This window comes from Podarcis erhardii, assembly GCF_964252035.2.
Source record: "Podarcis erhardii genome assembly, chromosome: 13".
In the NCBI taxonomy this organism is placed as follows: domain Eukaryota; kingdom Metazoa; phylum Chordata; class Lepidosauria; order Squamata; family Lacertidae; genus Podarcis; species Podarcis erhardii.
In genome coordinates this window covers 45,703,404-45,723,542 of record NC_138502.1, presented here as the reverse complement: position 1 = coordinate 45,723,542, position 20,139 = coordinate 45,703,404, and the positions used below count along the sequence as shown (strand labels likewise).

Below are 20,139 nucleotides of genomic sequence, written 5' to 3'. Positions count from 1 at the left end.
AGTAAACAGAGAGCTCACGGAGGAAACAAATAAATCAAGGACTTGGCTGCCCTCGGATGGAAACTCAGCATCTGGAGCTAAGCAGCACTTTTACCCATCTCTCTATCCGTACATGTGAACAAAGCAACAGCCAGGTTCAGAGGATGCTTTGAGCTGACAAGAACGCCTGTGTCAAAGCACTCCCTTCATAGCTAAAGTCACAGGTGTGGCTTACCTCTCTGACTCAGCAAACCCTGCTGTTAGGAAACCAGGAAGTTAATGTATCAACCTCGGGGAGAGGCGAACCGTAACCTTTCTCCTCACTTCAAATCTTAAGAAATGGATCTCTGGCCAATGGCAGAAGAGGGCATGCCCACAGGTAAAAGTGATAGTGGCAATGAGTAAACACCAACGGAAAGAAGAGAGGTATTATTCTTCATGGCAAACTGGCAGGCACATGGGTGCAATCATGTCAGTTCCCAGCATTTGTGACTGGTGGAATTTCTTGCGCCAACAAGGCCTTCCCTCCCAATGTAAATAGCAGCTGGAGGGGGGAGATTTTGGGACTGCAGTGGGGAGTGTGTGTGTAGCTTCCCGACCCACTGGTCCATTTGCTGCCCTGCTCCCGTGGCTGCTGTTTACATTTTTAAACAATGCACATTTTAATTGCATCAACACAATTACCGTATTTTTCGCTCTATAAGACTCACTTTTTCCCTCCTAAAAAGTAAGGGGAAATGTGTGTGCGTCTTATGGACCGAATGCAGGCTGCGCAGCTATCCCAGAAGCCAGAACAGCAAGAGGGATCGCTGCTTTCACTGCACAGCGATCCCTCTTGCTGTTCTGGCTTCTGAGATTCAGAATTTTTTTTCTCTTGTTTTCTTCCTCCAAAAACTAGGTGCGTCTTATGGTCTGGTGCATCTTATAGAGCGAAAAATACGGTAATGCCGCAATGAGTTTGGCCCAATGTAAACTAACTCCAGCGAAGACAAGCTCAAAAAGGGAGGTGGTGAGAGGTTAAGTGGAGTTATCAAAACCACTAGTAGGACACAAAGTTTTTAATACGTCTAAAAAAGAGAGTTTCAAATTTAATCATGGGGTAGCGATGGGGGCACACCTTTTTTTCCCTAATCCAATGATTCAAATATGAAACCCGCCCATGTCTAGAAAATTGTCCACAGTACCTGGGCATAGAAAGAAGAAGGTAATTTTAGACAATTAATATTTACCCTTGACAGAAAAGCACACCCAGGAAGAAGTATAATTATCAAATACTTTGTAAATAAATAATCATAGGCTGAGACACGTTACACACACACACACACACACACACACACACATCATATATATCATAGCATTCAAGAGGTGATCCACAGGCAAGAGGGAGGTCTCAAGTCCCAGCAGGCTTGGGGACAACTTGAAGGTTTTCAGAAGAACAAAAAAATATTTTGGGTAAAAGAACCAAAGGGGCAGCTCCTGCAACAGCCCAGCAAGAAGTGGACTGAGCATAGGCAAAGAGCATGGAATGTTGATTGATTGATTGATTGATTGTGTTAAGTTGTGGGTGAACATATCAGACGACACAGCGATTATTCAAACAGCTCTTGTTTATTCACAGGCCAGGCCAGAACTGAACTGAAGTGTTCAGCCAGCCTGCTTATATAGAGCTCCACTACAACGCAACAGTAACCACTTTCTGTAACTATCCACTTTCACTTTCAATCCCCTTATTTGCATATGTGGACCTGAGTGAAAACTATCTACAGTATCCCCCTGCTGGTCCAGGGTGAAAACTTCAGTACATAACACCTTGACTGACTGACTGACTGATTGATTGACTGATTGAGGAGGGTGGGGGAATGGAAAACGGGGAGAAAATGTGGAAATAAAGCATCGCTAATAGGCTTGGAGAGTAAGCAGAAGTGATCTATGCATCACAGCTGCCTTTGTCATCCTGGTGCTCCCCAGAGCTTTGGGGCGACAACTGCACTGCAGCATTTTGTCGCAGGTGAGTTTTTGTCGCTTTCTCCAACAGTGGACTCAGGACTGGAGCCAAAATGGGGCACTGAGCAAAAAATAGAGAGAGGGTGGTATCCTCTTGTTTGTTGTTGTTGTTGTTTAGTCGTTTAGTCGTGTCCGACTCTTCGTGACCCCCTGGACCAGAGCATGCCAGGCACTCCTGTCTTCCACTGCCTCCCGCAGTTTGGTCAAACTCATGCTGGTAGCTTCAAGAACACTGTCCAACCATCTCGTCCTCTGTCGTCCCCTTCTCCTTGTGCCCTCCATCTTTCCCAACATTAGGGTCTTTTCCAGGGAGTCTTCTCTTCTCATGAGGTGGCCAAAGTATTGGAGCCTCAGCTTCAGGATCTGTCCTTCCAGTGAGCACTCAGGGCTGATTTCCTTCAGAATGGAGAGGTTGGATCTTCTTGCAGTCCATGGGACTCTCAAGAGTCTCCTCCAGTACCATAATGCAAAAGCATCAATTCTTCGGCAATCAGCCTTCTTTATGGTCCAGCTCTCACTTCCATACATCACTACTGGGAAAACCATAGCTTTAACTATACGGACCCTCTTGTTTAGGGGAACCCAGATACATGCAGACAAGCAATATATATTTTAAAACCAAGGGAGGCATAAAGGGAAAGCAGGAATAAAAACAAGAAGACCAGGCCAATGAGGAGTGAGCCCAGGAGTCACAGACAATAATTGCTAGTTGATAATAATGGCTCCTAAAACGTTAGAATGTCCTGGAGGACAGAACGAGAGGAAGACTGGAACGCTGAATAAGATCACTCAGATTAGTCTTCACCTTTTTATGCAGCAAACCATGGAGTCTAAATAGGACCAGGTGAGTCTGCATTAGGACAGCAGCCTATGATTTCATATGTTTTGAGTCCTTGCTGATTTCCCTAGCATGTAGAAGGGCTTCAGTCTGATCTGCAGACATAAGAAAGTGCACCTCTAACAAACAGGGAGATAATTATACACTACCTTACATGAGGAATACTGTGGTTAGAGTTAGGGTAGTTGTTTGGCTATTTTTAAGCGCTTAAAAGTGCCCTTCGCATTGGCTGGGTCCTGTTCCCCCACCCCCTTGCCCCCGTCCAACAGTAATAGCTGCAACTGTGCAACAACAATATAATTCAAGAGTTTTGGCGAAAACATGTTGTGGATCTGTTTGAGGACAGTTTTTGGGAAGAGAACACTGCCTTGCTGAGGGTCCATGGAAGAGATGCACTTGGTAAGCACAGATTCGGTTATTGCACCAGATTTTGCTTGCACACTAGAAAGGGTGCCTGGTGTTTGCAACAGGACTGTGACTCTCTTGTCTCTCTCCAGTATTGCATCTTAAAGAACTCAAAGCTAAGTTTCTAACATATCAGTCAGTGCAGACCATAATGAGCTAAATGGACCGATGATCTGATTTTGTTTCTATATTTCTGTCTACACACACACCTGGATCTTGTACATGTGATACTGAGTCGTTTCCTGGCAAAGATGTGAAACTGGAGTGGCTCAGTTGGTAGAGCATGAGACTCTTAATCTCAGGGTTATGGGTTTGAGCCCCATGTTGGACAAAATATTCCTGCATTGAAGGGGGTTGGACTACATGACCGTCACGGTCTCTTCCAGCTATGTGGTTCTATGTGAATAGTGTTATATCAATGAGTTTTCATGAATTTTGTGTGTGTGTTGCTGCTGTTGGTGTTGATTTTTTTTTTAAATCTTTATTTTAGATTTTGCTGTGATATATGTGGAAATTGTTCAGTATGGTTGTGTATTTTTTAACATTTCATTTATTATCTATGACCAGTGGCGTAGCGTGGGGGGTGCAAGGGGTGCCGGCCGCACCGGGCGCAACATCTGGGGGGGCGCACTCGCCGCCTCCAGAGTCGCCGAAGAGCCCCGGGGCTCAGCTCCTTTGGGAGGAGGGGTCAGGCTGGGCGACCAGGGGGAGCAGCAGGCGCCAGCAAGGAGCTCCGGAGCCGGAGCCTGGCCAGGATCGCGCGCAGGACGGGGCGCAAGAGGGAGGGGAGAGTCGAGCCTGTCCCCCCCGCGAGGACTGCTGCGAAGAGGCGGGAGGGAGAGGAGGCCCCTTGGGAGGAGCGGGCAGGTGCTGGGGCGGCAGCGCTGGGCGGGGGCCGAGGGGTGGGCGCCCCCCTGCGCAGGCATCGCCGCGCCGCCGCCGCGGGCTTGGCTGGGCCGCCGGCCGAGGGGAAGCACCAAACAAGGCCAGGATCCAGGCCCGCCCCGCTCCCCTTATTTGGCGCCCGGTTCCGGCTCCCGGGTGGCCTCCTCCCACCCACTCTCGCTACCAGTGGAAAGAGAGACGGAGGCGCAGCGGAACCCGCAGCCTTTGCAGGCGCCGGCCGGGGGAGGGGAGCGCGGAGGAGCCCCGCAGGGCCTGGGCCCGGCCAGCCGAGCCTCCCGAATTGCGCCCCGCAGCCAGGATCTTGTGGCGAGGAAGGAGCCCAGTCTGCGCCCTCCTTCCCCACAGAGCTGCAGAGGGAAATCAAGGTTCTCCTGCTAGTTTCTCTTCTTCTCTTCCCCACACTGCGTTGCAACCGTGCCCCCAGCGGCGGCAGGTTAGGGGTTAGGGGCGCAAATTACTTGCCTTGCCCCGGGTTATGGGGCGCAAATTACTTGCCTTGCCCCGGGTGCTGACAACCCACGCTACGCCGCTGTCTATGACTACTTTTATTATGCAGTAAAGGTAAAGGTAAAGGGACCCCTGACCATTAGGTCCAGTCATGACCGACTTGGGCGTTACAGTGCTCATCTCGCTTTACTGGCCGAGCGAGCCGGTGTACAGCTTCCGGGTCATGTGGCCAGCATGACTAAGCCGCTTCTGGCAAACCAGAACAGCGCACGGAAATGTCATTTACCTTCCCGCTAGAGTGGTACCTATTTATCTACTTGCACTTTGATGTGCTTTCGAACTGCTAGGTTGGCAGGAGCTGGGACCGAGCAACGGGAGCTCACCACGTAACGGGGATTCAAACCGCCAACCTTCTGATCAGCAAGTCCTAGGCTCTGTGGTTTAACCCACAGCGCCACCCGCGTCTCTTGTATTATGCAGTAGTTATGTATTTTTAATGTAAGCCACCTAGAGCATGGTTTGAACTGTGGAAAGGCAGCATAGAAATAAAATTATGCATGGATGCATATTTGTATGTTAATGTATTCCCCTGGACATACACTGGGTTTTAATTTACTTATCACTAACATTTATATTACGGGATGTGGGTAGCGCTGTGGTCTAAACCACTGAGCCTAGGGCTTGCTGATCAGAAGGTCGACGGCTCGAATCCCCGCGACGGGGTGAGCTCCCGTTGCTCAGTCCCTGCTCCTGCCAACCTAGCAGTTCGAAAGCACGTCAAAGTGCAAGTAGATAAATAGGTACCACTCCAGAGGGAAGGTGAACAGCATTTCCGTGCGCTGCTCTGGTTTTGCCAGAAGTGCCTCAGTCATGCTGGCCACATGACCCGAAAAAACTGTCTGCGGACAAACGTCTGCTCCCTCAGCCAGTAAAGAAAGATGAGCGCCACAACCCCAGAGTTGTTCGCGACTGGACTTAACTGTCAGGGGTTCCTTTACCTTTACTTTTTAACATTTATATTATAACCTTCACCCTGCGCAGGTTACATTAAAAAAACCTCCCAGCCAAGAATGAATCCAGACACACAGTCTTAATACCCAAACCTCTAAAACCAATTAGGTACAGGTTATGCTTGTTTTTCTGGGACGCGGGTGGCGCTGTGGGTTAAACCACAGAGCCTAGGACTTGCCAATCAGAAGGTTGACGGTTCAAATCCCCGCAACGGGGGGGAGCTCCCATTGCTCGGTCCCTGCTCCTGCCAACCTAGCAGTTTGAAAGCACGTCAAAGTGCAAGTAGATAAATAGGTACCACTCCAGCGGGAAGGTAAACAGCATTTCCGTGCGCTGCTCTGGTTCGCCAGAAGCGGCTTAGTCATGCTGGCCACATGACCCAGAAGCTGTACGCCGGCTCCCTCAGCCAGTAAAGCGAGATGAGCGCCACAACCCCAGAGTCGTCCATGACTGGACCTAATGGTCAGGGGTCCCTTTACCTTTATGCTTGTTTTAATCTGTTTTGACTACTGATTGTTAGCGGCCTTGGGTCTCTCTGGTGAAATGGGCAGGGTTGAGAGAATGAAAAAGAACTGCACAATCCAAGCCCTGGTCAGGAGAGCCGATGGGGGTGATGGGGTGGCAAAGCCACCATCACACCTGGTTCCTCCCAGGGAGGAAGGTGGAGAAGCAGGCAAAAGACTGCTCTGGGCTGTGCCAACTTGGAGATTGTGTAGCAATTGGTGCCACTGCTTCAAGTCACGGAAGTGCAGGTGGCATGGGATCCAGTGGGTCCCGAGCCAGCTCAGCGCTTCTCCTCCTCCTCCAGGGTGCCCCATTTGGGCGCTTTCCATGGACTACGGCTGGCAGGCCTCCAGCTTCTGCCCACCTTCACTTTCTGCAGGTGGAACGGGTAGCTCCATGTTGGGAAAGATCCCTGCCCTAAATAAATTAATTCCACATTTCCAGAGGTCCATTGGCACCTCAAGGTACATCATTGCCAGGCATGCTGAACACAGGCAATTGGGAAGACTATTGACCATATTAGGGATGCGGGTGGCGCTGTGGGTTAAACCACAGAGCCTAGGACTTGCCGATCAGAAGGTTGGCGGTTCGAATCCCCGCAACGGGGTGAGCTCCTGTTGCTTGGTCCCAGCTCCTGCCAACCTGGCAGTTCGAAAGCATGTCAAAGTGCAAGTAGATAAATAGGTACTGCTCCAGTGGAAAGGTAAACAGCATTTCCGTGCGCTGCTCTGATTTCGCCAGAAGCGGCTTAGTCATGCTAGCCACGTGACCCGGAAAAACTGTCTGTGGACAAACGCCGGCTCCCTTGGCCTGTAAAGTGGGATGAACGCCACAACCCCAGAGTCGTCTGCGACAGGACTTAACTTGTCAGGGGTCCTTTACCTTTTATTGACCATATCAAGATGCTTGGTCCTAGGATAGGAATGCCAGCAGGTGGCCCACAAGCTGGTTTTGGTCTCCAAAGCCATTTTATGCGGCCTTCGGTCATGAACCTATCATGTTTTAAACAAGATGTGACAAAGCATTTGTCAACAGTTGCAGTGGTAAAAGGGGCTGGGGGAATCAAAGTTGTAATACAGAGAGAGAGTCACTTTCCTAGATTCCATTGCCTCCTGTAAAGGTAAAGGGACCCCTGACCATTAAGTCCAGTCGTGACCGATTCTGGGGTTGCGGCGCTCATCTCGCTTTATTGGCTGGTTCATGTGGCCAGCATGACTAAGCCGCTTCTGGCGAACCAGAGCAGCACATGGAAACGCCGTTTACCTTCCCGCCGGAGTGGTACCTATTTATCTACTTGCACTTTGACGTGCTTTCGAACTGCTAGGTTGGCAGGAGCAGGGACCGAGCAACAGGAGCTCACCCCATCACTGGGATTCGAACCGCCGACCTTCTGATCGGCAAGTCCTAGGCTCTGTGGTTTAACCCACAGCGCCACCCGCATCCCTATTGCCCCCTGTAACATTCACAAAACAACAGGGGGTTTAAAAATTAAGTACTTCTATTTAGTGGTTTTCCTGGGGGGGGGGGCTGGTACTGAGAGGGCTTGACTGCTAACATGACACCAACTTTATTTATTGTGCAGCCCGACTGTAATAAAGGGTGTGGTTTTTTTTGGACACTTTCGTCTGTCAGAATGCTGCTGGGTCAATGGAACTGTTACCAAGAGATTGGTAATATCTGTCCCAGGAGATTAAAGGGTTAAAGATATGGGCACTGCCCCATATTCTGCTCCTTCTAAAAATATGGTTGGAAATGTCTCTTAGTAAGGTGGCCCACAAAGGGGAGAGGTGTTGAGAAACTTGGTGGTGCATTGTATGTTAGACATACAGAAATTGCACAAATTAGTTCCTTCCTGGAAGGCCAAAGGCAGCAACGTTTCTGAATACCAGTTTCTGGGAACCCAGGAATCTTTCCCCTGGTTCTCAGGTCCTATTTCCTGGTTTCCCCACAGGCATTTGCTCTTCTTTTGTGGCTAACTCAGGCAAAACAGTCTGATTATGATTATACAGTAGACATTATTGTTTACCCAATGTCGGCCCACAGTGAAGTTAAGTCATGTATCGATACCTTGCTTTTCTACCCATAAAACATTCACCACCACCACTTTGCCTGACTGGTTCAACCATCCAACAAGCAAGCAAGTTTACAAGCATTGGCAAATATTAAATAGATGTTTTTGGTAGGTTTAAAACCCCAAGCGCCAAGTTCCTTCTAGGAAGAGGAACAGTAAACAGCTATTATTGCCAGGCGACATCACTTTTCTTAAAAAAAACAGTTTTTGTTCAAGATTTCGTTGTGTTACAAAATAAACAAATAGGCTACATCAGTTCTGTCTGCAAGTGTGTCTGTGGAGGGGCAAATGGCCGAATGCTCTCCCAGGTAGAAAGTGTGCCAACCAGATATGCTCCCCTCCTACAAATATTTCACTTGGTGATATTGAACAGGGGGCAACAGGAAGATCTCAACTCTCCCCTTAACAGCAGACCCAGAATCCTGAGCCCAATGAACAGCTTCTTCGGTATAATAATTTATAATATAGTATATTATTTATATCCTGCCCATCTGGCTGGGTTTCCCCACCCATTCTGGGCGGCTTCCAACCGAATATTAAAAACAATACAGCGTCAGACATTAAAAACTTCCCTAAACAGGGCCGCCTTCAGTTGTCTCTTAAAAGTAAAATACAGTGGTACCTCTGGATGCGAACGGGATCTGTTCCAGAGCCCTGTTTGCATCCTGAAGTGAACACAACCCGCGCATGTGCGCAACGTCATTTTGAGCGTCTGCGCATGTGCGAGCGGCAGAACCCGGAAGTAACACGCTCCGTTACTTCCAGGTCGCCCCAGAGCATAACCTAAAAATGCTCAACCTGAAGCACATTTAACCCGAGGTATTACTGTAGTTGTTTACTACCTTGACATCTGCTGGGAAGGCGTTCCACAGGGCAGGGGCCACTACCAAGAAGGCCCTCTGCCTGGTTCCTTGTAACTTGGCTTCTCACAGTGAGGGAACCACCAGAAGGCCCTCGGCGCTGGACCTCAGTGTCTGGGCTGGACAGTGGGGGTGGAGACGCTCCTTCAGGTATACAGGACCGAGGCTGTTTAGGGCTTTAAAGGTCAGCACCAATGCTTTGAATTGTGATCGGAAACGTACTGGGAGCCAATGAAATGGCAAAATACCGCTTTGCTCTTTCGTTGACAGCTCCTCGCAATGATGAAGTGCACGGATCTGCATTTTCTCCTTGGAATTATTCTTTCTCCTGTGGTACGTATTCCTCAGTGCTTCAGTCCTCAGTAGCTCTAGTTAGGGCTTGGAGAGACGCCTGTCCAGTCAGAACCCGGGAGAGCTGCTGTCAGTGTAGACAATACTTGAGCTACGTGGCAGCTTCCTCTGCAATTCCTATATGTCCTAATTATCAAGCAAGGGGAAGCGGGTGGCACTGTGGTCTAAACCAGGGGTAGGAAAACTAAGGCCCGGGGGCCAGATCTGTCCCAAACGCCTTCTAAATCCGGCCTACGGACAGCCCGGGAATCAGCGTGTTTTTACATGAGTAGAATGTGTCCTTTTATTTAAAAGGGGTTTTTTGTGGGGCATAGGAATGCATTCATTTTTTTCCTTTCCAAAATATAGTCCAGCCCCCCACAAGGTCTGACGGACAATGGACTGGCCCCCCTGCTGAAAAGGTTTGCTGACCCCTGGTAAACCGTTGAGCCTCTTATGCTTGCCGATCGGAAGGTCGGCAGTTCGAATCCCCGCAACAGGGTGAGCTCCCGTTGCTCTGTCCCTGTCCCTGCCAACCCAGCAGTTCGAAAGCACACCAGTGCAAGTAGATAAATAGGTACCACTGCGGCAGGAAAGCAAGCGGCGTTTCCGTGTGGTCTGGTTTCCGTCACGGTGTTCCGTTGCGCCAGAAGCGGTTTAGTCCTGCTGGCCACATGACCCGGAAAGCTGTCTGTGGACAACGTTGGCTCCCTCAGCCCGAAAGCGAGATGAGCGCCGCAACACCATAGTCGCCTTTGACAGGACTTAACCGTCCAGGGGTCCTTTACCTTTACTGATCAAGCAGTGGAGAAAGGGCTGGAGATGCTTCAGTTCAAAGCCTGTAGCATGGTTACTTGCAAGTAGGACTCTGAGATGGGTAATTGGACGTAATGCCAGTGGTGCTGAAACTTTTTTGTCCATGCCACTTTCAGAATAAAAATTTGCTTGTGCCACACTGATTTTTTTTTTTATCAACCTGTCAATAAACCTCACTGATTATTTTAGTGTCCTCTCGACAACAGGACAGCATCTTCCTGAGGGCAGCAGACTCACTTAGGGGGTGTAGGGCAGGCCGCAAGGTACATGTGCCCACCTCCTCCAGCATTTACTGACTGTGGGTTCTGCTTCACACTGCCTAATGGTAGGGCCGGTATTGGTAGGAAATCGTTAAAAGTCCTTAACAGGAGCAGCAGGCTACGCTGTTATTAATTAGATGATTAATAAGCTTATTAATAAGATAATAATGTATACAGTCGTACCTTGGATCTCAAACGCCTTGGCTCCTAAACAAATTGGCTCCCGAATGATCGTAACCTGGAAGTGAGTGTTCCAGTTTTCAAACGATGTTCGGAAGCCGAACATCTGACGGGCCTTCCGCAGCTTCTGATTGGCTGCAGGAGCTTCCTGCAGCCAATCAGAAGCTGTGTTTGGGTTTCCGAACATTTTGGAACTTGAACGGACTTCCGGAACGGATTCTGTTTGACTTCCAAGGTACAACTGTATCTGCAAGAAAGGGGTCTTCCTTTGGAAATGAAAAATTAGCTACAGGTTTTTTGTTTTTGCTTATTGAACTTCTTTGAGAAAGGGTAAATCCAGATTAAATGGATTAAAAGACCCATCAAAGAACCTTAATGTCTTTACATTTAATTGGTAAACATAATAATGGCTCAGCCATCTCTGCCCAAGTGCATCAGATATTCCAAAATGCCTTGGGCAGGATGGATGCCCCTAATCAGAGCTTTTTTCCAGCTGGAACTCTGTTCTGGCCCCTCTTTTTTCTAGAAAAATAGCACTATCCCTAATGATCACCACATATTGACATCTTGCAATAAATTTGTGATTATATATTCTGTTTCTATTTCTTGGGCAGATTGTGGCAACCCATCCCATTTCAAACCACGGGGCTCACTATGCAAAACTGGTAAGTGCAAAGTTCAGCTGCTGGTGCTGTTGTTGTGTTAAAGTTAATACACACTTTAATTAGAATTGAAATTTTAATTAAAATTAATTGATCGAGCAATTAAATACATTAAAATTCAATTTCAATTCACAATTAAATTAACTTTCAATTAGCATTAATGAATATGCATTTTAACTCCCTTAACGAAACGTGGAGGTCAACATCAAAAGAGATGTTGTGAAACATGTTTCAAGTATAATTACACTTCATCAAGGGAAATAATGCTTCTTATAATATCCTAATTATGCACAAGATAAACTGCATAGCAAAATTTTTATCTTTCTTTGAGCCATTCAAGCTTTTTCCGCCTCCCATACTGGCCAGACCATTGTCATTCTGGACTGCAGGCCTTCAGCAATAAAGCAGCGAAATGATGTATAGTCCATTAACCCCAGAGCTTTAAACTATGCAAAATATTGCATCCCTTCTGAAGGCAGGTATTTGCTGCTTTTAAACTGTGACCTGCTGTGTAAGGAAATATGAATTAAAACCCGTGCCACTCTGAAAACTAGTACAGAAATAGAGTGCGTGTGTTGCAAAAAAAACCCCTGCAGATAATCACAAAGACATTATTTTTACATGTGCGCCTAGTGCATAGAAACATCTGTATGTTTAAACACAGGGCAGAGGGGGGGGGCGCCATTTGGCCAGGACCTCATGCTGAAAAGGGGCTTCAGGCTGTAGACACTTGTTAATTTAGGGGCATTTGATAAGTATTGCAACTTGTTTTCATGCTCATCAGACCACACACACACACACACACACTCCCCTCAGTCCTGCAAATGTATGCAAATAAAAGAATGTGATTTGGTAAAAGACATATATTTTGTTAGCTGATATAGACTGTCATATTAAGAGGTAAAACTACCTCTTTTGTTTTTTAAATGAATTTTATTTTTCTATTTTCCCATAATATTTTGACATAGATACAATCCAATATTTTTCACAAAAATATAACGTGATTGGGTTGTTGTTGTTTTGATTATGTATTTTGTGGTTTTATATTTTGATTTTATTCTGTGAACCACCCTCTGGGTATATGGTGGTATATAATAATAATAATAATAATAATAATAATAATAATAATAATATAATTATTAATAATATAATTATTAATAATATAAATAATAATAATATTTTGATTCCTCACTCCTTTTGTGGTTTCTTATATATTTTTTTAATTTATAACACTGCATCTCCTTCATTACTCCAATTAATAATTACTCCCTAGTTAGCTTTTAACATTAATTTTAACTGTTTGGTTTAAGTTAATCCTGCTATGTGTACAATAACATTTCAGATAGCCCACGAATTTCCCCCCATCTTTTCTAAAGTTTTTCCTCCCTCTTGTTTCCTTATTGCTCCTATAAGTTTTGCCAAAAACTACCTCTTTTTTCGCGGTGGCTCTCGGTTTGTGGAATACTCTCCCTGGAGAGTCTTGCCTTGTGCTTTCATTTAGGTGCCAATCAAAAATGTGAGGTGGGGGAAGTTATTGGCTCGTTTTATCCTTGTTTTTATTATGTTTTTATTGTTTTTATCTTGCATTTTTCTGCTGCGAACTGCCCTGAGGTCTTCGGACGAAGGGCGGGAATGCAAATTTAAGAAATAAGCAAAAGATAAATATATAGATTTTTTTGATGTCAGCAGCCATGGGCCCTCAAAATACCTCTGTTTAAACATGGATATGTGAAAATAACCTTCTCTTCCCTTGTCCTTCCACAGGTCTCAAGAGTCAACAGCTACAAACCTTTCCCGCAGCAGGTATAATGAATCTCTTACACCAATCACTGCTAGTTTGGGATGAAAGCAAATTGGAATTTTGCAATGTATTCCGAGATACGGCTCAGATCATACCTACAGAACAGTTTTACTGATAAACCTGCCTGTCTTTCCCCCCAGTTACTGTTTTCTGTTTGGGTTTTAACTGTTTTGGCTATACAGTGGTGCCTCGCAAGACGAAATTAATCCGTACCGTGAGGCTCTCCGTATAGCGGTTATTTCGTCTTGCGAAGCAAGCCCATTGACAGCTTAGCGGGTTAGCGCTATTAGCGGTTTAGCGGCTTTTAGCGGATCAGCTGATAAGCGGCTTAGCGGCTTAGGAAAAGGGGGGGAAAGGGGGAAAAACCCGCAGGAACTCGCAAGACATTTCGTCTTGCGAAGCAAGCCCACAGGGAAATTCGTTTTGCGAAGCGCCTCCAAAACGGAAAACCCTTTCGTCTAGCGGGTTTTCCGTCTTGCGAGGCGTTCGTCTTGCGGGGCACCACTGTATATTATACCTCCCTCACCCTGAGAGAGGTGCATGTGGAAACGATGGATAAATACATAAAATAATAAATCCCACACAAAAATACAAGCGGCGGTGGGGAAATAAAGCAGGATTTCGGTCTGTTTAGGAAGTGGAAGGTGTAAATACCCCCTTAGGGTGCAGACACCGAAAATGGAGGCAGTATTAGCAGGGCAGAAAAGGGAAATAAGGTTGACCAGTATTTTATGTTTCCCTTTCTTCTGCTTTCCCATAGGTGATCCTGCCTCAACAGCTTTGCGTAAGTGTTTGCTAATCTCCAAACTCCCCCCAGAAAAGCTGCTCAGCCCTTTCCTAAAAATTAAAAGTCTGCTGCTATCTTAGATTTGAAGCCAATGTTCATGAAATACACCATATTTTTCGCTCTATAAGACGCACCAGACCACAAGACGCACCTAGTTTTTGGAGGAGGAAAACAAGAAAAAAATATATTCTGAATCTCAGAAGCCAGAACAGCAAGAGGGATCGCTGCGCAGTGAAAGCAGCCATCCCTCTTGCTGTTCTGGCTTCTGGGATAGCTGCGCAGCCTGCATTCGCTCCACAAGATGCACACACATTTCCCCTTACTTTTTAGGAGGGAAAAGGTAAGTCTTATAGAGCAAAAAATACGGTACTGCTCACTTGCTCGGGGCAGCAATCGGAGAGCACTGATGTTTCTTTTTCCAAACTCACGGGAGGGAAAATGAGAACTAGTACCTTGTTTTGCAGATTTTAGACGTCATGCCAGATCCATCTGGAGAAGGGGGCATGAATCCTGACTTTTCTGTTCCTCTGTCTCTCCCCTACAGAGTGGATCTCGCCTGCCTTTTGCAGACAGCAGTGACAGCAGCGGTGGCCTAGGCTACAGGGCAAGTTGCTGCACGTTCCCGAGACTGGTAATTTACCCGTAAACTTGTTTTTGTCTCGCCCAGGGATGGGCAACCCGAGGGCTTAATGCGGCACGTTGCTGTTTGGCCTACTTTAAAAAGGGATCATGCGTTGAGCAGGATCTGTCCCTCCCTTGCTAGCCTCCTGGGTGAGGAGGAAGACGAAATTAGAGAGAAGGGTGTGTGTGTCAGAAACTGAGAAAATTTGTAAATCACGAAAATCTTTAATAATAAGGGAAAAAAGAAGGAAGTGAGAAAATAATGTCCCTGCCACCAGAAGAGCCCCCTGCGGGGGCAGCGTTCAACTAAGTTTTACTCAAAGTAGACCCACTGAAGCGAATGAACATCACTAAGCAAGCTCTGCTGATTTCAGTGATTTAAGTTTCCAAACTTTGCTGAATACTCCCTGTGTGTTTCACAGCAACATCCATCCCTTCCTCACTGTTTTAATATTTGCTCAGCTGCCCTCACGTCTGGTTGGGAAAAAATCAAGCAATTTGAGATTTGGGTCCAGCTTCCTGTTTTTAAGTCACTTCTCATAACTACGCCTGTAAGATTCCTAAACAGGTGACTTTTTATTTTAATACAAGGCTCCCGATTTATTATTTCACCTGCACTGAAAATTACCAATAGGACAAAACAATCAATGGGGCTCAGAACCGTGTTGTGATTTATAATGCAATGCACAGGATATAAAATTGTGATGGCATACATAATAAAAGGAGCACTGAGGGCAGGTGTTGGGGCTACCTGGAAACAAGGCAAACCTGGGAAGGTTTTCAACCTGAAAAAGAAAAAAGTAGCCATTGCTGCCCTGTGAAGGGATAAAGGCAATTTGAGCACACAAAGCCTGGATACACACCATCCGTTTAAAGCTATTGACTCCCACCAAGAATCTGGGAACTGTAGTTTGTCAAGGGTTCTGTGAGGGGAAAACTAAATTTCCCAGGATTTTTTTTTTGGGGGGGTCATGTGTTCCAAATTCAAATGTTACACACAGCTAGGCGTATTTGAACAGATCTGAAGTAAGATTCTTAACATCTTCCCAGTGGGGAGCATGCAAGCCTTGGGAGCAAGCCCTGCTGAGAAGGAAATTAATTATTATTATTATTATTATTATTATTATTATTATTATTATTATTAATTTATTTATACCCCACCATCCCCGGCCAAAACCGGGCTCAGAGCGGCTAACATCAAATGTGTTAACACATTAGCATAAACCTGGGCAATCAATTAAAATACATCCTAAAATCAGATCAGGATCAGAATAAAATCCAATCAGATGGCAACCCACAGATTAGGGTTGGGGACCTGCAATGCTCACCAGGCCCAACTGTTTGTGCTGAATTTATATGGGCTGTGAGAGAAATTGGGAGGCCATTGTTCTGAAAGGGAAGGGGGAGCCAGACCAAACCCCGACCAAAGGCCTGGAGGAACAGCTCCGTCTTGCAGGCCCTGCGGAAAGATGTCAAATCCTGCAGGGCCCAGGTCTCTTGTGGCAGAGCGTTCTGCCAGGCCGGGGCCACAGCCAAAAAGGCCCTGGCCCTGGTTGAGGCCAGTCTAATCTCCTTGAGGCTCGGGACCTCCAATATGTTATTATTTGTGGACCGTAAGGTCCTCCGTGGGGCATACCAAGAGAGGCAGTCCCATAGGTACAAATTACAGTCATACCTCGGGTTAAATATGCTTCAAGATGAATATTTTCGAGTTGCGCCCCGCGGCGACCTGGAAGCGAATCGTGACCCGCGCTGCATCCAGCAATTGCTGATGACATTTGCCTAACCGCAAGCCACACATTGCGATTTAGAACAGTATTGAAGGCAGTGCTGGAGCGAAAAGTACAGTGGTACCGCTACTTACGAACGCGATCTGTTTTGGGGTGCCGTTTGCACCCCCAAAAGTCAGTAAGTAGAGTGTCACTACTGCGCATGCGCAAAGTGTGCAGATCGCTTCTGCGCACGCGGCGAACCTGGAAGTAAACACCTCCGGGTTTGCCGTGTTCATAACCTGATAAGCCGCAACGTGAAGCAAACGTAACGTGGTATGGCTGTACAGTGGTACCTCAGGTTAAGTATTTAATTCGTTCCAGAGGTCTGTTCTTAACCTGAAACTGTTCTTAACCTGAAGCACCACTTTAGCTAATGGGGCTTCCTGCTGCTACCGCCATGCCGCCGGAGCCCGATTTCTGTTCTTATCCTGAAGCAAAGTTCTTAACCTGAAGCACTATTTCTGGGTTAGCGGAGTGTGTAACCTGAAGCATATGTAACCTGAAGCGTATGTAACCTGAGGTACCACTGTACTGCATTTTCCCAGCTCTTAAAATTGTAGCGTATTCTCAGAAACACAGTGCCACCTTGTGGGAAGTTAGGTTGAATATAACCACTAAAAATGTGCTGAAAAGCTCTTGAGATGGCTATACTCAGCGGCGAATTCTTTCAAACCGCAGTGATGCTTTGGAGCAGATCATTATCCTTTGCTCCTAGCTGCAAGAGTGGCCTGGATCCATACACCTGAGAAGTGTGTTATATACTCGGGGTATGCAAGCTGGGATAGTTGATTCTATCTGTATTCCAGAATACCTCAGCAGAACAGGCAGAGAGCATTTTCATCCCAACTGTCCCAAATCCCAGTGTATGAGGAGGGTAGACAAAGGGCTGCAGGATTAAAGGAAACTTAATAATCAAGGAGGCTGTTAAGTGTCTTACTTAAGAGGCCATTTTACTTCTGGTGTGTTTACTGCCGTGCAGAATTAAAGATATATATTAAAGATGGCTTTTCCCTCCTTCAATGAGCAACGATTTTAAGTCGTACACAGTGGTACCTCGGGTTACAGGTGCTTCAGGTTACATACGCTTCAGGTTACAAACTCCGCTAACCCAGAAATATTACCTCAGGTTAAGAACTTTGCTCCAGGATGAGAACAGAAATCCTGCTCCAGCGGCAGCAGGAGGCCCCATTAGCTAAAGTGGTGCTTCAGGTTAAGAACAGCTTCAGGTTAAGAATGGGCCTCTGGAACGAATTAAGTACTTAACCTGAGGGACCACTGCATTACAATGTTTGGCAATTCTATTTGTAAGGCAGATCAACATTACCACCCCTGTTGCAAATGGGGGCTAAGGCTGAGAGAAGAATAGCTTGCCTAAGTGCATCAAAGTGAGTTCATGGCAGAGACAACACTTGCACTGGAGACTTTTCAGTTTCATAGCTCCATTTCCTCAGCTCGTTTGCTTTGAACAGGCGTCTATATTAAGGCTGCATCATGGAATCATAGAACTATAGAGTTTGGAGGGACCCTGAGGGTCATCTAGTCCCAACCCCCTGCAATGCAGGAATATGTAACTTTCCCCAATGAGGCTTGAGCCTGCAACCTTGCATGTTGTCAGCACCATGCTGTAGCCAACTGGTAATATGCAAACTCTTGATTTGATGAGCCAGTTGGTTTGAGTAAGTTGGCTTCTACTGGTTGACAACTCTCACCATAAAAGGTTCAGTCCAGCATGTTCACAGTTCCTGCATTTTCTTCACAGCCCAGCCAACGGCCTGTAAGACAGAGTTGTTCCACCTGGCCTTTGGCTTGGAACCAGTTTGATTCCCTCCCCCTCTTTTTTCTTTTTCCTTTCTACTCCTGCGATGAGGCTACATTTTAATATTTTAATGTTTCAATATTTTAATGTTGTATTTTAATTTTGTTTTTAAGTTGTATTCATTCAACTTGTTTTTATTATTGCTTGTTAGCCGCCCTGAGCCTGGCCTTGGCTGGGGAGGGCGGGGTATAAATAAAAATTATTATTATTATTATTATTATTATTATTATTATTATTATTATTTAGTCCAACCCGTGCAATGCCGGAATATATAACTTTCCCCAATGAAGTTTGAACCTGCAACCTTGAATGTCACCAGCACCATGCTGTAGCCAACTGCTAATACGCAAACTCTTGATTTGATGAGCCAGTTGGTTTGAGTAAGTTGGCTTCTATTGGCTGACAACTCTCACCATAAAAGGTTCAGTCCAGTGTGTTCACAGTTCCTGCATTTTCTTCACAGCCCAGCCAACGGCTCCACACAATGGCAAAAATCCCCAGAAGGCAAACAGACATCTTGGCAATGAAGGCCCCAAGCGTTCCAGCATCCAGCACGATCAAGCCGGGTGTAAGAGTAGACCTTCTTGGAGCCACATCACCATTTACTTTTCTGAAGATCCACTCTCCTAGCTACTTGCCTCGGCCTAGTAGCATCCCTGCTGCATTCCCTCACGCCAAGCCCTTGGGACCCGATTCAGAGACCCGAGGAAGTGACTACCCAGCGATTACGACGAGTGAGTCTCCTCTAGACAGCCTAGCTACAACACCTTCCACCTCTCATACCACGAAAGAACCCAGAGGGGATGCTTAACCAGAAATCCAGGCATCCTGGTTCTACAAACAGCCCATATATAACTGGGCTCCTGGAACTGAAGAGACAGCTAATACCCAGGAACATTTCTGGTGTGATTTGCAGCCGATTCCAGAGAAAATGTGGAGGGAACAGAGCAAGCCCATTAATCAGGTTCAAATGACATGCATGCAACTTGAGAAAATTTGCATTGTTTATTCCAATTCTCCCAGTAATAGAACTATGCAAGCTATGAAGCTCTGCCGTTAACCACTATTCCTTCTTCCTCAGCCACCCATCAGGCTTCTGAAATTTCAGCAGGCATTGCTCACAGTTTGGAGCGCAAGATCAGTTTAACCACTAGAAACTTGTGGGGAGCTGGGGTTCTCGGGAAAAGGAATTCTGTCCTCAGTACTATGTTGTTTCATTGAAAAACATGGGACTCCTGACACAGGAAAACGCAGGGTGATGACGGCGGCAGCAGGGGAAATGTGTGAGTCTTGTCTCCTGTCTGTCCTCTGTATGATTTGACAGCAAGATTTCCCACCCATTCATTATATCCATTTATTCCTATTTTATCTCTCTTAAGTACATCCCAATAGGAAACTATGCATTTAATTTAGCCAAGGATGGGCCGTCTAGTTGTTGTTACACGGCAGTGTCCATCATCCCTGACACCATGGCAGGAGCCGAAGGGAGTTGGGAGTCCGTCTGAAAAGTGGCACAGTGCCCATCTGAAAAGCCACAGATATCTCATCCCTCATTTCTGTGCTGGTCAGTTCTCTCACAGTGACATATTGGTGATGTTTTGCAATTTCAATCTTTCCTAAATAAAAAAAGCGAAAGACACTCAAGTGTATTATTATACTATTGCCACAATAAGCAACAGTGCTCTGTTCATTTTGGTATGATAACTACCGTATTTTTTGCTCTATAAGACTCACTTTTCCCCTCCTAAATAGTAAGGGGAAATGTGTGTGCGTCTTATGGAGTGAATGCAGGCTGCGCAGCTATCCCAGAAGCCAGAACAGCAAGAGGGATCGCTGCTTTCACTGCGCAGTGATCCCTCTTCTTTTTCTGGCTTCTGAGATTCAGAATATTTTTTTTCTTGCTTTCCTCCTCCAAAAACTAGGTGCGTCTTATGGTCTGGTGCATCTTATAGAGCGAAAAATACAGTAATCCACCTGTTGACCAGGGGAAATTGGGTAATTGGTGTTTCACTGGATAGGGCAAATATCTCTAAAAGTGCGCAGGCCTTTCAGCAGAGAAACCAGAAACA

General features: G+C 46.3%; 2 protein-coding genes across 5 annotated transcripts in view; one reads left to right on the top strand and one right to left on the bottom strand.

Moving 5' to 3' along the window:
- Positions 1-14,456, bottom strand: part of SH2D4A (SH2 domain containing 4A) — a 48,195-nt gene extending 33,739 nt beyond the window's left edge. Inside the window, exon 1 of one of the 2 annotated variants that reach the window (XM_081836340.1) lies at positions 14,314-14,456. The gene's annotated coding sequence lies outside the window, so the exon portion shown is untranslated. Of the gene's footprint in view, positions 1-214; positions 346-14,313 lie in introns of those variants that run through there. The other variant, XM_081836341.1, reaches the window with a different exon arrangement.
- LOC309327211 (uncharacterized protein) lies at positions 268-19,878 on the top strand. Of its 3 annotated transcripts, none has more exons than XM_081836383.1 (7): positions 268-358; positions 9,296-9,358; positions 11,226-11,276; positions 13,038-13,076; positions 13,835-13,858; positions 14,406-14,492; positions 18,534-19,872. In XM_081836383.1, the coding sequence occupies exons 2-7, from the start codon at positions 9,305-9,307 to the stop codon at positions 18,879-18,881; spliced, it is 603 nt and encodes a 200-aa protein (XP_081692509.1). In that variant the 5' UTR covers positions 268-358; positions 9,296-9,304; the 3' UTR covers positions 18,882-19,872. The 3 variants fall into 3 exon arrangements, with proteins under 3 accessions (XP_081692509.1, XP_081692510.1, XP_081692508.1); XM_081836384.1 differs by lacking the exon at positions 268-358 and adding an exon at positions 1,352-1,765 and having other exon boundaries at positions 18,534-19,878; XM_081836382.1 differs by lacking the exon at positions 268-358 and adding an exon at positions 3,133-3,220 and having other exon boundaries at positions 18,534-19,878.
- The last annotated feature ends 261 nt before the right edge of the window (positions 19,879-20,139 follow it).

What these genes read in the sequence shown, in the direction of transcription:
- LOC309327211 (XM_081836382.1), top strand. An exon ending in GGGCTCACTATGCAAAACTG is followed by an intron (nt 11,277 to 13,037) that starts GTAAGTGCAAAG and finishes GTCCTTCCACAG; the next exon opens with GTCTCAAGAGTCAACAGCTA. An exon ending in GCTGCACGTTCCCGAGACTG is followed by an intron (nt 14,493 to 18,533) that starts GTAATTTACCCG and finishes TTTTCTTCACAG; the next exon opens with CCCAGCCAACGGCTCCACAC.